The sequence below is a fragment of the Orycteropus afer genome, unplaced genomic scaffold (assembly GCF_000298275.1).
Source record: "Orycteropus afer afer isolate SDZICR_OR568_19922 unplaced genomic scaffold, OryAfe1.0 scaffold00136, whole genome shotgun sequence".
Taxonomy (NCBI): Eukaryota; Metazoa; Chordata; class Mammalia; order Tubulidentata; family Orycteropodidae; genus Orycteropus; species Orycteropus afer.
The window spans coordinates 2723030-2735824 of NW_006921723.1; the positions used below are offsets into that span (position 1 = coordinate 2723030).

Here is a 12795-nt window from a genome sequence, read left to right on the forward strand (position 1 = left end):
GGACTATATACTTCCTGGAGCGAGCAGCTCACTGCTCGCCCTGGAGGTTTTCAGATTCATTCTTTGTTGGGAACAGCGACCAGCGCGCTGCGTGTCAGCTTGATTCTCTCGGCTCTGTTGTGCTTACGGGAACCAGGCAGCTCCAGCCCTCATCCCCCTCCAGAGACGAACTTTGTGGCTTGAACTCCTCTGCCGTGCGTGCGAAAGTCAGACGGCTCCAGGCCCCATCCCCCTCCAGAGACGAACTTTTCAGCTTGAACTTCTCGGCTTCTACACGCTTGTGAGCCATTTATCTAAGATAAACTTCTCTCTCTCTCTCTTTCTCTCTCTATAAATATATATATATACTTTGCTGGTTTTTGTGTTTCTCTAGAGAACCCAATCCAACACAGTCCTCATCTCCAAATTCATCTTTACCTTTGCCCCATTCATGATGTCATATGAATGTGCAGAACAGGAGAGAGAGTGGTCTCCATTTGTCAAAAAGAAAGTTGAAAGCAACTTACAAGCCCTGTACCCTGGCCCCTTCCTACCTGTTGGATCTCACCCCAACCACTCATTACAGCCACCCTGTGCTTCTTCTATTTGGTCCCTGACCTTACCAAGATCTTCCCACCTCAGGGCCTTTGCATTTGCTGGGTTCCCTGTCTGGGAAGCTCTTCCTACCTACCTACTCAAGGCCGGCTTCTCAATTTTCTGGCCTCAGCTCAAATGTCCTTTCTGGATTACCCACCTAAAGTCATTCCAGAACCAGATATTGTTTTACATCCTTGTTGTGAGTTAACTTCACCCACATCTGCCTGATTGTAGAGCTGCCCCTCTGAATGAGAGCTCCTTGAGCATGGAGCTCTTTGGTCCGTTCCTGTTGTAACTCTAGGACCTTGCACAGATGGAGGTGGAACAAGGGATGCTCTCAGTATTTCCTGTTCCTAACATTTTGAGACACAGTAAAAGACAGGAGGAGCCTTGGTGGAGAGGAGGTGGAACAAGGGATGCTCTCAGTATCTCCTGTTCCTAACATTTTGAGACACAGTAAAAGACAGGAGGAGCCTTGGTGGAGAAAGGCTACCAGTCTCAAGTATAAGGTGCTGAGGCAGGAGGGGTGGTCCACGAGGATGGTGGGAGTGAGACTAAAGGGCCTCCCCCTCATCTATTCTTCAGAGATATGCCATAAAGGAAGATCTATTAAAAACAAGCAAACAAGAAGCAATTATGGGACTCCTTGGGAGAATAATGTGGAACAAAATTCAAAATGATTTGGAAAAAAAAAAAGAAAAAGGGGACCAGGTTTGCTGCTCTGATAGAGCCTGATGGAACCACTGAGACTACGGCCCCTAGCAGCCCTTCACGTCTGGAATTGAACACACTCCTGGGGCTTCCAGCCAAACAAAAGACAGGCATAAGAGGTGAACATTTACACTAACTAGGCAGGTTACACTCCTTGGAGATCACTCATGGGAGAACAGAAGGACTGTGTATGGACAGAGAGACAGCTCAGGGGGCAGGAGTGCATGGGAGGGAAGGACACAGGGAAGAGGTAACTATGGGGAAGAAGTGAGAGGGGAACTGTTGCATTGTGGTAAATTGTAGTCAATGTCATGAGACAGGGTGTATGTGAACTGCTTGTAGAAGGTGAATTTGCTCTGTAAACTTTAACCCAAATCACAATAAAAAGTAAATTAAAAAAAGAGAAACAATTGTGTGACTATTACTATAACCACTTGGCAATATTGTGGTCACATTGGGGCAGAGCCTGAAACAGTGCAGCCCCCATTGTTAGGTTCTCTTCCACACTTGGCCCCACCAGCCAAAACCACCACTTTTTCCTCCATGACCTGCTTCTTACTTAACCCTTTCTTCTCTTAGACATTTCCTGGTTTCCTTTTGGAGGGTTATCCCAGTGGCGGGGGGTGGGGTGGGGGGGAGATGGGTGGGGACCTGGCTCAGGAGCGTAGCCCTGGAGGAACCGCATCCCATCCTGACTCACAGCGTATTCTGGGACCTGTATTGTGCGGCTCCGGACCGGAGAGAGGCCTGTGAACACTCCAGTGAGGCCAAGGCCTTCCAGGACTATGTGAGTGCTGCGTGGGCGGTATCTGGTGGGCAGGTGCAGGGGTGTGACAGTGTCCTGCCCTCTCTCCCTGGGCCTCCCCATACTCTCTCCTCTTGGTCCACCTCTTCTCTCCTAACTTCACAGAACCTGGGCTCCAGTGGCTGAGCTCTGGCCACCCCTCTTGCCAAGGATGGCCTCCAGCAGCCCCACACAGGGTTGGCTGACGGGGCTAGACACTGGGCTGGAGAGGTAGACTTCCAAGAACTCTGGGGACACTACTCAGACTCGATCTCTCTGGCCTCAGTTTCCCCCAGGGCTGAGCAGGGGTCAGAATTTCCTGGAAGTGGGATAGGAGGGGGATAGCGAGGATGGAGGGTGCTGTGGAAGATAGCAGCCCTGCCCTTGACCCTGCTGGTGGGGCTTCCCCTGCCCCGCCCCGCACACCCCCTGTTGTTCCTCATGAGACCTCTCCTTGGGCATAGATTCACGGCACCTCCTCTAGCTCCAGGAGATCCACTCCACAGCCTCTCAGGTACCTGGTGCCCTCCCAGCTGGGAGCTGCCCCCAGCCCTGCCTGGAAGGGCAGGCTGTATTCATCCACCATGGAGGGAACCCCATGTCCCTGAAGATAGTCCCTCCCCAACTGTGTGTGCTGGGGAGCTGTTTCTAGCATCGATGCTATTCCTCCCCATCGGGTTCTGCTGCCTGTGTGCTCCACCCACCAACGTGGTGGTGTCTGGAAGTCTGGGTGCATGGGTTCCTCCGTGTGGGTCCGGCTCTCCCTCCCCTCGGTCGAGCTCTCCCGGGCTCTGCATCCTCCACTTCTGTCAGGCAGTGGAGCGAGCACGCTTCCTGCTGGTGCGTGCTGGTTGCCATGGCAGCGCTGGGGCGTCGAGGAGAAGGCACAGGCGGAGGATACAGGGTCCCCGTGGGCGCGGGCTTAAGCTGGGCGTGCATCCTGCGGGCCCCACTGCCGGAGGAGGGCTCCCACCGGTCCGTTTTCCGTCCCCCGCAGCTCCTGGGCTCGGGGCTGACCTTGGAGTCTTCCGGAAATGCGAGCGCGCCCAGCCAGTCGTCATGGCAACGCGGGCCCAGGGCCCAGGCGCCTCTCTTAGGATGATTAACATGGGGGGGTCCACCCCATGGAGTAAGAGTGGGGGCGGGCAGAGCCTAAAGTTAGGGTGCGGCGGGGGCTGGTGGGGCCTGTGCACCATCCTTAGGCTCAGAGCTCATCCCGTTGCCAGCCGTGACCAGGAAATTCGCCGGCGCCTCTTAGGGCCTGAAAGGGGACTGACTGCTTGCGCAGTCGCGGGCAGACCCGGGGCTTCAAGGTGCTCCAGCCGCTGAGGCAGGCGTCTCTAGGGCGCAGCTGCCCCAGGCCGAGGTGTGTGTGTGTGTGTGGGGGGAGTAAGGGGGTGGGTGGTTCATTAGAGCCAGGACGAGGTCCAGGGATAGAGAACTGGGTCCACATTCCCCCTTCCCCAGGGTTGCCAGCTGCTCTTATGGGTCTCTGCTGGGCCCTGAGGAATGTTCTCAGTTTCCTGGGCCTGTGGGGGCTGCCCCCTGTCACATCTCCTGCTGAGGTAGTCTCCTAGGTGAGATCATTTAACAGGATAGCCTTGGAGGAGGGGCAGGTGGTGGTCAGGCCGCAGTCCAGGAGAGGGGATGTCTGCAAGGCCTGCTCCCTGCCCACCTGTGATTGTGGACACGGCACAGAAACCCCTCAGCCCTCTCAGTGACCCTGTGTGGCTGGGTGTGCCCAGCAGTGGCACAGACCAGCTCCCTCTGGACCCCTGTCTGGTGGGGGATGACAGCAGAGGGCTCAGGGACCCTTGGGGATGTGCCTCCCAGACTTGTCTACTGGCCTGCCTCTCCTGAGATGCTCCCCTTGCACAACCAGGTGGTTTTGCGTGTAGTTCCTGGAACGAAAAGGAAGCAGTTGGTGGTCAGACCCCATACTGCATCCATCCCTCCTACCCACCCACCAGAGCCTGGGAGCTCTCCTCCAGGCAGTCGTCTTCTCTGTTCTCTTGAGGAGCGGCTGGGTGGGTTCTCTTGTAGCCACCCTACAGGGGTTGATGTTACAGCTGCAACTGATTTCTTTATAACCTAGGTAGTGTGTTTATTTGGGCGTCTGGGGTAGAGCTAAGGAGCCTTGCTAGTGCAGTGGCCAAGTGCTTGACTGCTAACTGAAAGGTCAGTGGTTTGAACTCACCAGTTGCTCTGTGGGACAAAGATGTGGCAGTCTGCTTCTCTAAAGATTACAGCCCTGGAAACTGTGGGCCAGTTCTGTTCTCTGCTATAGGGTCTGAGTCAGAATTGACTGAATGGCAGTGAATTTGGGTATTTGGTAGAGCCAGGGAAACCAGCCAAGGTGCCCTGCGAGCCAGGAAAAGGGAGGGTAGGGGATGGGGACCCACCACCACCCACTGAGGGGCGCATCCTGAACACCAGCCTGGACTTTTCTCTGCATACAGAAGAGAGGGGAGACCCTGAGTGGTGCAAACAGTTACGTACTTAGCTGCTAACCAGAAAGTTAGAGGGTCAAGTCCACCCTGAGGGAAGAAAGGCTTGGTGATCTGCTTCCAAAAAACTAAGCCTGAAAACCTTATGAAACACAGTTCTTCTGCTACACACATGGGTTGTTTTGAGTCCAAAAAAGGTAGAGAGTTGGATTGAAACAATGCTTGCTCAGTAGACCATGGTATCTGGGTGGCTGTGACCCAGCAATCTGCTCAGAGGCCCTGCCCAATCTGGGGTCTCTATTTCTAGACCCCCAGACTCTTTAAGCTTAGACATTTCATGACATTGGCCCCAGACCCCTGGGTTCCTTCTTGGGCTCTTGCTGAAGGCCACCTAGCAGCTGAGACTGGTCCAGAGTTACTAACCCAGGACTTCTCCCTCCTGGGAGGGCCTCCCATCCTCCTCATGCAGTGCACAGATCAGGTGGCCCTGGGTGTGGCCCAAATTTCATCACTTGCCTACCAGCAGTCACCTGTCACTGTCCTGGGAAGTTGACTTCTGTCAGAGAGGATGAAATGTCCCAGAGAACCTGGCCTGAAATGCTTCTCACTATCTCCCCTGTCTTGCAGAGCTCTGCAGCAGCCCCTAGTCCTGTGATGGGGAGCCTGGCCCCCAGTGACACCATGGCACCCGGCTTCTTCCAGGTATGACTTGGGGCCCCCAAATCCCAGACCCTGGGTGGGCCATGGCAGGTGGGAGTTGGACATGAGGATGCCTGAAGTCTGCAGCTTATGGGGTACCAGGGCAGGAGAGCTGGTCATGTTGCAGTCAGGGTGGGGGCCAGAGGGGTCACAGTGGCCCTGGGAGCCTGCTTTACATGGGGCTGTTCTCCAGGAGTGGGGTGGAAGGGGCCGAGTGCCGGATTGCCAACCTCTACCTCCACACTGACCTTGCCCCTTCCTTGGCTGTCCTAGCATGGCTGCAGGACACCAGGGGGCTTTGGGGTGACTGTGTTCCCCCCAACCCAGCTGATTCTGTCATCCTAGGGCCCCCCCAGCTCCCAGCCGCCCCCCCACAATCCCAACACCCCTATGATGGGGTCTCATAGCCAGGTAAGGACCTGTGCCCCTTCCTGCCATTCCCCACGCGCACACACATCCCCTCATGCTCATACACCAGATGCCATGCTGGCCCTGAAGTAGGCGCTGCCAGGTTTGGGATCCCTGTTATCAGGAACAGGGTAGTTTGGAGGGCGGTTGCAGGGAGGTGCTGACTCCCTGACCACTTCTTCCAGCCCTTCATGTCACCGCGGTTCCCAGGGGGCCCCCGGCCCACCCTGCGGATGCCGAGTCAGGTGAGAGAGGGATGGGGGTGGGGGGCTGAGGCTGGGTAGGCGGAGACACCCCGGACTCAGCGCTGCCCCTTCCCTTTTGCAGCCTCCTGTCGGGCTCCCTGGCTCCCAGCCCCTCCTTCCTGGTGCCATGGACCCCTCCCCACGTGCACAGGGTGAGTAGGGATACCTTAGCTGCAGTTCCCACCCATCAGGACCCCAGCTCCAGGATACCCCCCAGGCACAAGGACAGTGATCCCAGCCTGAGCCCCCCTTTTTCTCCTCCCCACCTCAGGGCATCCAAGCATGGGTGGCCCAATGCAGCGGGTAACGCCTCCCCGGGGCATGGCCAGCGTTGGGCCCCAGGTAAGGCTGGCCCAGATGGGGAACAGAGCTTGTGGGGCTGTCTCCCCTATCTGCTGTCCCGAAACTCATGGTCCCTTCACCTTGGCAGAGCTATGGAGGAGGCATTCGGCCCCTGCCCAACTCGCTTGCTGGCTCTGGGTTGCCTGCCCTAAACATGTAAGACCCCCCAAGCCCTGGGAATGTGTGTTCTTGTGTCCACCCATGTAATCCACTGCCCAGCCTCATGATGGTTGTCCTGGTGTGGACTTGAGTGCCAGGCGTTGCATTGTCCCTGTGTCGGGTGGGAAAACAGGCCCAGAGCTGTGGTCAGACACTCATGGCCATGAATGGTGGATCTGAGTGACTGGTCAGCCCACACCTGTCTGGGTGCACATGGAGGATAGGGGTTATTAGCATGGGTGGGGGATCTTACACCCCCAGCCTAGCCTTAGGATGCACCCACCCTCTCTCCTAGGGGCCCAGGAGTGCGAGGTCCGTGGGCCAGCCCCAGTGGCAACTCAGTGAGTCCTAAGCTACGCAGGTGGGGGGGCAGGGTGGGGGCCCCTAGCCTACCATCTGTGCCTACCACTCACAGCTGTCCCCTCTCCTCAGATCCCCTATTCTTCATCCTCCCCTGGCAGCTACACAGTGAGTGGGGAAATCCATCCCTGGGTGGTGGGGTAGCAGGTAAGGGAGCCTTTCTTATTCCCCTTCTGTATCATGTACAGGGACCCCCTGGAGGAGGTGGCCCCCCTGGAACTCCCATCATGGCCAGCCCTGGAGGTATGCCTGAGTGGGGGAACAGGGCTGGAGGGAGGTCCCTGGAGCCCTCACTTCCTGACGTGGTCATCTCCTCCAGACTCCAACTCCAGTGAGAACATGTACACCATCATGAACCCCATCGGGCCCAGTGCTGGCAGGACTAATGTGAGTGGGGGGCACTTCAGAGGGTGGGGTTAGCAGTGATGGGCATGGCCTGACCGCATGCTGCCTCTCTGTCTGTAGTTCCCTCTCAGCTCTGGCCCGGAGGGCACCATGGCGGCCATGAGTGCGATGGAACCGCATCACGTGAACGGATCCCTGGGTGAGTGGGTGGCTGGGGACCCCAGCCCTGGCCTGTGCCCCCTGGTGGCCTCCCTGCCCTTTATGCATTTCCAGCGGGGCTGGTGATGGACAAGGGCTGTGATGGAGGGGAGTGCCTAGACACGCCCATCCCAAGTCTTCTGCTCAGATCCCCTCCCAGGCCTAGAACCCGAGTCCCCCATCCCAGTCCCCCAGTGGTGCTTGTGCCTACCAAGCAGACAGTGAACGGCTGTCTGTCGCGCGGCTGGGGGCGGAACTAGGGGAAGGGCCTGGAGGCCCCCAGATGCGGGCGGACCTGGGACAGGGGCATCTGAGCTGCGTGTCCGTCTGTCCGTCAACAGGCTCGGGCGACATGGACGGGTTGCCGAAGGTGAGGGCTGCGCCCCTACGGTGGGCGGGGCATGGCTTGGGAGGCAGCACTCAACAAGGAGGCCGAGGTGGGGCTGTGGGTGGGAGGTGTGAGGGACTTGGGGAGGGGCTGCGCGGTGGCGTCACTGGGCAGGCTTTGGGGGCAGGGTGCCTGGCTGACCGTGGCTGCCCTCAGAGCTCCCCCGGCGCTGTGGCCGGCCTGAGCAACGCCCCGGGCACCCCGCGGGACGATGGCGAGATAGCGGCCGCCGGGACTTTCCTGCACCCGTTCCCGAGTGAAAGTGTAAGCGACTGCGTCGACTCCCCCCCCGCGGCGGCGTCGGGCCGGAGGGGCCTGGCGGGCAGACCCCGGCGGGGCGGCCGGGGGGCCAGAGCAAGACCGTGACCGCGGCGGGCCAGGTGGGGGGGCGGCCGCGGCATCCCTTCCCTCACCCCCATCCCTCCTACCCCGCCCCTGCCCCCACCCCGGGACCCGCGCCCCAGGGCGGTCTCCTGCATCCCTGCCTCCCCTCCCCTGTGCCTTCCCGGGACCAGACCCACCGCATCCTGCCCCATTTGTCCCCGGGGTGGGGGGTTGGGTCCTAGCCGAGGCCCGAGTTGAGACTGCTGGTGCGCGCCGCCCCCTTTTCTCCGCAGTATTCACCCGGGATGACCATGAGCGTGTGACAGGCGGCCGCCCCCAGCCTCTGCTTAGCGTCCGTGCCTGAGGCCAAGGCTGGGTGCTTGGCTGGCCGAAGTCACATTTCTGGCTCTTGGACCCTGGGCTGAGTGAGGCCTGGCAGGCCCCCCAGCCCACACAAGGACTTAATTTTCTTAAAAAAAAAAAAAAAAAAACGCAAGGACCTCAGAGAGGAGCTCTCCTGTAAGGCCTTTTCCCATCGCCATTTGTATTCTGTGCAATGGAGGCTTCTTGGGGGGCCCCCTATGCCCTGGATGGTGGGGGTGGGGCCCATCAATAAATGTAACTTGGTTTTGTGTTTTGGTAGCCTTGTCTTGCATTTCTTTACTTTTCTTTTCAACCCCCACCGCAAGAGCTAGGGGAGGAAGAGGCACCAGGGTGCTAGGAGACTGCATGTAAGAGTCCCATGTGGAAAGGTTGGGGTGGTATGAAGCTGGAGACATGAGCAGCTCAGGTGCTGAGTGGGTGGTGGCAGAGGGGGTGGAAGGGTCACAAGCACCGAGGACTCACAGGCTGGGTTGTGACAGTGGCATCAGCTTTATTGTCTTGGGTGGGGCCTGGCAGAGTGAGGTTGAGGAGCAATGGGCAGGAATAAGGGGGAGCTAGTGGACCGCAGCCTCAGGTGGTGGTTGGCTGTGGCGCCTCAGCCTGCAGATGCCCTTTGGAATCACCAGTGCAGCCGTTGGGGGCAGTGGGTGCTGCTCCTTTGTTGCATGACACAGGGCAAACCTCAGGTCCAATGCGCTTTAGTGCAGGGTCTGGCCGTTCCATCTTGTGCTCCAGCAGCATGTGGTTCTGTGGTGGCAACCCCAGGCAGGCCCTGGGTACAGCAGTGGGGGTTAGTGGGGCCAGAAACTGGGCTTGCGGTCTCCACAGCCCCCAGTTCTGCACCAGTCCCCCTCCCGTGGTCATTGCGGTGCACACCTGAAGATGTTCTCAATGCAGCTGCGCTGTCGGAAGAGTGCGTTGACCACCGGGCTGCCTGGGGGCACAAGCGGGGCCTTGAATAGGAAGCTGAGCAGCGCCAGAACAGAGTGGAAGCCCTGCGGCTCCGGGTCAGCGTCCGTCTGGAAGCTCACACGCTGACACAGCTCAGTCAGCAGCACCAGGTCCAGCATGATGGGTGCAGCCAGCAGTGAGTCCTGGGGGTGAAGCTGGTGAGTGGGTGGGGCCACAAGTGGGTCACCTCTGCCCCTCCCGCCAGGCTCGCCCCTGCACCTCGCACGTGTTGTGCAACACCAGCGTGTTGGTGCCGCCCAGCATCAGCTCAGATGTGTACTCGTCCAGTGCACGTTTGCTGTCACCCACATACGGCACGTACTTGATCACCACCTGAGGGCCACACAAAGTCATTGCAGTGGTCCACTGAAGCTCAGCCCACTCCCAGCCTCCCAGTCCCTAGGGCCCCACGCACACAGTGATCTGGCTCCTCCCCAGGTGCATAGAGCACTGGGTTGCTGAGCACCATGTCATCCACCACGTTACTCTTGGACACCTCCTTGGAGCGGAACTGGGATGGCGCCGACAGGTTCTGCCCGTCATTGTTGCCCAGGTGGTTGTAGCTCACGATGGACATGGTCTGTGGCAACAATGGAGCGCTTTGGCCTCCAGGTCCCATGTAGCCTTTTCATTGCCCTCTGAGCCCTCTATTTCCACCTCCACTGCTACTCCACAAACCTTAAGTCCTGAGCCAATGAGGAAGTCCACGAGGACTGACTTAACCTTAGTCTGGCCAGTCTTGAAGTCATCCCCGCCCACGAAGACATGGTGCTGCCATGCCAGTTCCAGTGCCCCTGGCACTAGTGTGTTCTGCGGGGATCCATTGAGGAAAGCACAGCCCTCCAGAATGCTGGCCACAGCAAAAAGCGTGGATGGGGACACCTCCCCACCCACCTGTGGGTGGGGACACAGTGGTGGTCAGCATGGGATGCTGCAAGTTCTGACCCTGCCCCTCCCCTACTCCAGTGTGCTCCCACCTCAATGGTTCGAAGCAGGTTCTCTGCCGTGTCATTGCAACCTGGGACCACGTCGCAGAAACGCTCAGTGTTTGCTGTCCACAGCACAATGACCTTGTCCAGCCCATTGCTGGACCAAAAGTCTCGGATGTCCTTGCGGATCTGCTCCAGCTGAGTCGAAGGTGGGGGGAAGGTGGGAAAAGGGTGTACAGTCACCTAGCCCCTCGGCTCCCCAAGAGCAAAGGGGGCTCTATACCTACACCCCGAAAACACGCTTAGTACGGGAGCATTGGTCAGGAGAGAAAAACAGGAATCAAAAGGTGAGGGAGGGGAGGGTAATAGGGAGGGAGAACAAAAAGCCAGGATAATTTAAAAAGAAAACGGCTAAAGACAGAAAACTGCAATCAGGTGGGTCGGGAGGAGCAGCACCTGCTGCGCACGCGTGCCCGGGATGAGGTTGTCTGCGCGCGCACCCTGGTTGGCTGCGATGAACTCCGGGATGTAGACTGAGGGGCGAGGGCGCATGGCCTCCATGTGTGGCCACAGCTGCTCCTGCAACCCCCAGTCCAGCACTTGCGCGCGCCGCATCGCCTGGGCCAGGTTCAGCGACGAGATGTCCCAGCCTGGGGACGACCCTCAGGTTCGTCCAGGTTCCCTCGGCCCTTGGGGACCCCGCCCGCCGTGTTGCCCTCCTCCGGTCCAGGCCCCACGCACCGTCAAACACCAGGTCATCGGGCGCCACCATGGGTAGCAGCGCGCGGAAGGGCACGTGCACCTCCTGGCCCTCGGCGTCCAGGCCCAGGCTCACGGTGCCCGCTTGCGTCAGCGAGCCATAGTAGTTGGCCTCCTGGGGACCGCAGGCAGGGCGCGGGGTGGGCGCAGGGTGTGGCCGAGCCAGCCTGGGCCCCGCCCCGAGCCCGCCCCCAGCCCCGCCTCGCAGCCCGGCGCCGTCAGGTCGGCGGAGGCCCAGCGCAGCAGAGACCACGCCCCTCGCGGAGGCCCCTTCCTCTGCGGAGACGCCCCCTCCCCCTCGGTGGAATCTGCTTTCCCCGCAGAGGCCGCGCCCCCGGACAGACCCCCATGGAAACACCTCTTGTCCTCCTTCACATCCCCTGTAAAACCTACTTCCACCACGGGGACTCCCCCTCCCTCCAGTGGAATCCTTTCCCCCCTTCGGGAGACATCCCTTCCTCCCTCCCCAATGGAATCTGCTCATCGTGGGGAAAGGCCCCCCCTACAGCAGAGTCCGTGGAATCATCTCCCCGCGGGGCCCCCCCACCTTGAGGCCAGTGCGCGTGGGCCAGGACAGGCGCAACCGGTTGGCCAGAACGGCGGCGGTCAGCGTGGAGCCGTTGTTGCCGCCCCAGCCGACTAGCATGACCCCGAGGCGGGGCACCTGCCGGGCCGTCCGGAAAGTGAAGCGCGTGGACGTGGGGTGCACCTAGGGGGACGGCGTCGTGAGCTTGGGGCGCGCCCAACAGGCCTGCCCCCTCCTCCGGGCGGTGAAACCGTTGGGCGCCCCTCCCCGGGCCGCCCACCTTGAGAACGCCACCCTCGCGGCTAACGCGCGTCGTCCGGTACTCGTACTGCGCCTCGATGGCCTCGGGGCTGTAGACCACGTCGGGGCTCTCAACTACAAACTCGGCACCAGCGGCGGCATCCATTACAGCGGGCTGGGGGCAGGGGGGGCGGTCAGCCGGAGACGCGAGCCAGAGGACTAGGTCCTCGGGCGGGCGCGGCGGCGAGAACCCCGCAGGGCGCACTCACCGGCTACGAGCGGCGCGGGCAGCGGGCAGCGCGGGGCCGCGGGGCGCGCAGGCTCCGGGGAAAAGCGCCTCGGCTCCGCCCCCGCCCCGCCCCGCCCCGCCCTCCGAGGGGAGGGGGCGCCGCCGCTGCCTGGGTTCGAGGTTCCAGGCGCGTGTGTGGCCTCACTGGGGCGCGCTGCAGGCACCCCCACTGTACTGGAGGGTTCCGCGATGCTGCGCCTGGCCCCAGCCATAGTGGAGGGGGTGGTGCAGCCACGCCAGGGAAGTCAGGCCTGTGGAGGGTGCTCTTGGTCATAGATCACAAATGGGAAACTGAGGCAGTGGGCGGGGTGAAAGAGCAGAGGGCCAAACCAAGACTGGGACCCCAAAATCAGGCACTGTCCTGCCTCCGACTGCCCCCGTCTGAAAATCACGCGCAGCAGAGCCCACCGCAGGCTCTCTCCCCTGTCCCCCGCATGGCTCCTCATGGACTCGTCAAATGAAAATACTTGGATGGGGAATACGGGGGCAAAGAGGACAAGTGACCGCAATGGAGGGGGTGGGGTGCTCCACTTGCGAGAGCGCGCAGGCCCAACATTGCGGGAGCCTCGGGATTGGAGAGATGGTTTTCCCTTACAGACATTAAGATGGGGCCACAGAATGGTAGAGACGCGGTTCTCTAAAGGCAGACTGGGGGGTGGGCTGAGAAGGGGAGTGGGCTGAGAAAGGGGAGTGGGCTGAGACGGTGGCGTGATCGCTGCGGCTCAGTCGGC

The 12795-nt window shown here is 60.1% G+C and overlaps 2 protein-coding genes across 2 annotated transcripts in view; one reads left to right on the forward strand and one right to left on the reverse strand.

Moving 5' to 3' along the window:
• The window catches only part of SSBP4 (single stranded DNA binding protein 4), a 14462-nt gene extending 6153 nt beyond the window's left edge, over positions 1 to 8309 (forward strand). The window contains exons 4-18 of the mRNA XM_007945360.1: positions 1990 to 2074; positions 5146 to 5220; positions 5563 to 5628; positions 5811 to 5870; positions 5953 to 6022; positions 6142 to 6212; positions 6301 to 6368; positions 6667 to 6712; positions 6804 to 6839; positions 6920 to 6974; positions 7051 to 7118; positions 7197 to 7275; positions 7616 to 7644; positions 7819 to 7926; positions 8280 to 8309. Coding sequence (XP_007943551.1) covers positions 1990 to 2074; positions 5146 to 5220; positions 5563 to 5628; positions 5811 to 5870; positions 5953 to 6022; positions 6142 to 6212; positions 6301 to 6368; positions 6667 to 6712; positions 6804 to 6839; positions 6920 to 6974; positions 7051 to 7118; positions 7197 to 7275; positions 7616 to 7644; positions 7819 to 7926; positions 8280 to 8309 — 946 coding nt within the window. The remainder of the gene's footprint in view (positions 1 to 1989; positions 2075 to 5145; positions 5221 to 5562; positions 5629 to 5810; positions 5871 to 5952; positions 6023 to 6141; positions 6213 to 6300; positions 6369 to 6666; positions 6713 to 6803; positions 6840 to 6919; positions 6975 to 7050; positions 7119 to 7196; positions 7276 to 7615; positions 7645 to 7818; positions 7927 to 8279) is intronic.
• A 631-nt stretch (positions 8310 to 8940) lies between these two features.
• On the reverse strand, positions 8941 to 11941 carry ISYNA1 (inositol-3-phosphate synthase 1). The gene is made up of 10 exons (XM_007945477.2): positions 11816 to 11941; positions 11557 to 11718; positions 10992 to 11124; positions 10707 to 10900; positions 10299 to 10448; positions 10000 to 10215; positions 9737 to 9901; positions 9541 to 9654; positions 9247 to 9464; positions 8941 to 9142 (listed from the first exon to the last, which is right to left on the reverse strand). Exons 1-10 carry the CDS (start codon positions 11939 to 11941, stop codon positions 8941 to 8943), a joined length of 1680 nt encoding a protein of 559 aa, XP_007943668.1.
• Between the last annotated feature and the right edge of the window lie 854 nt (positions 11942 to 12795).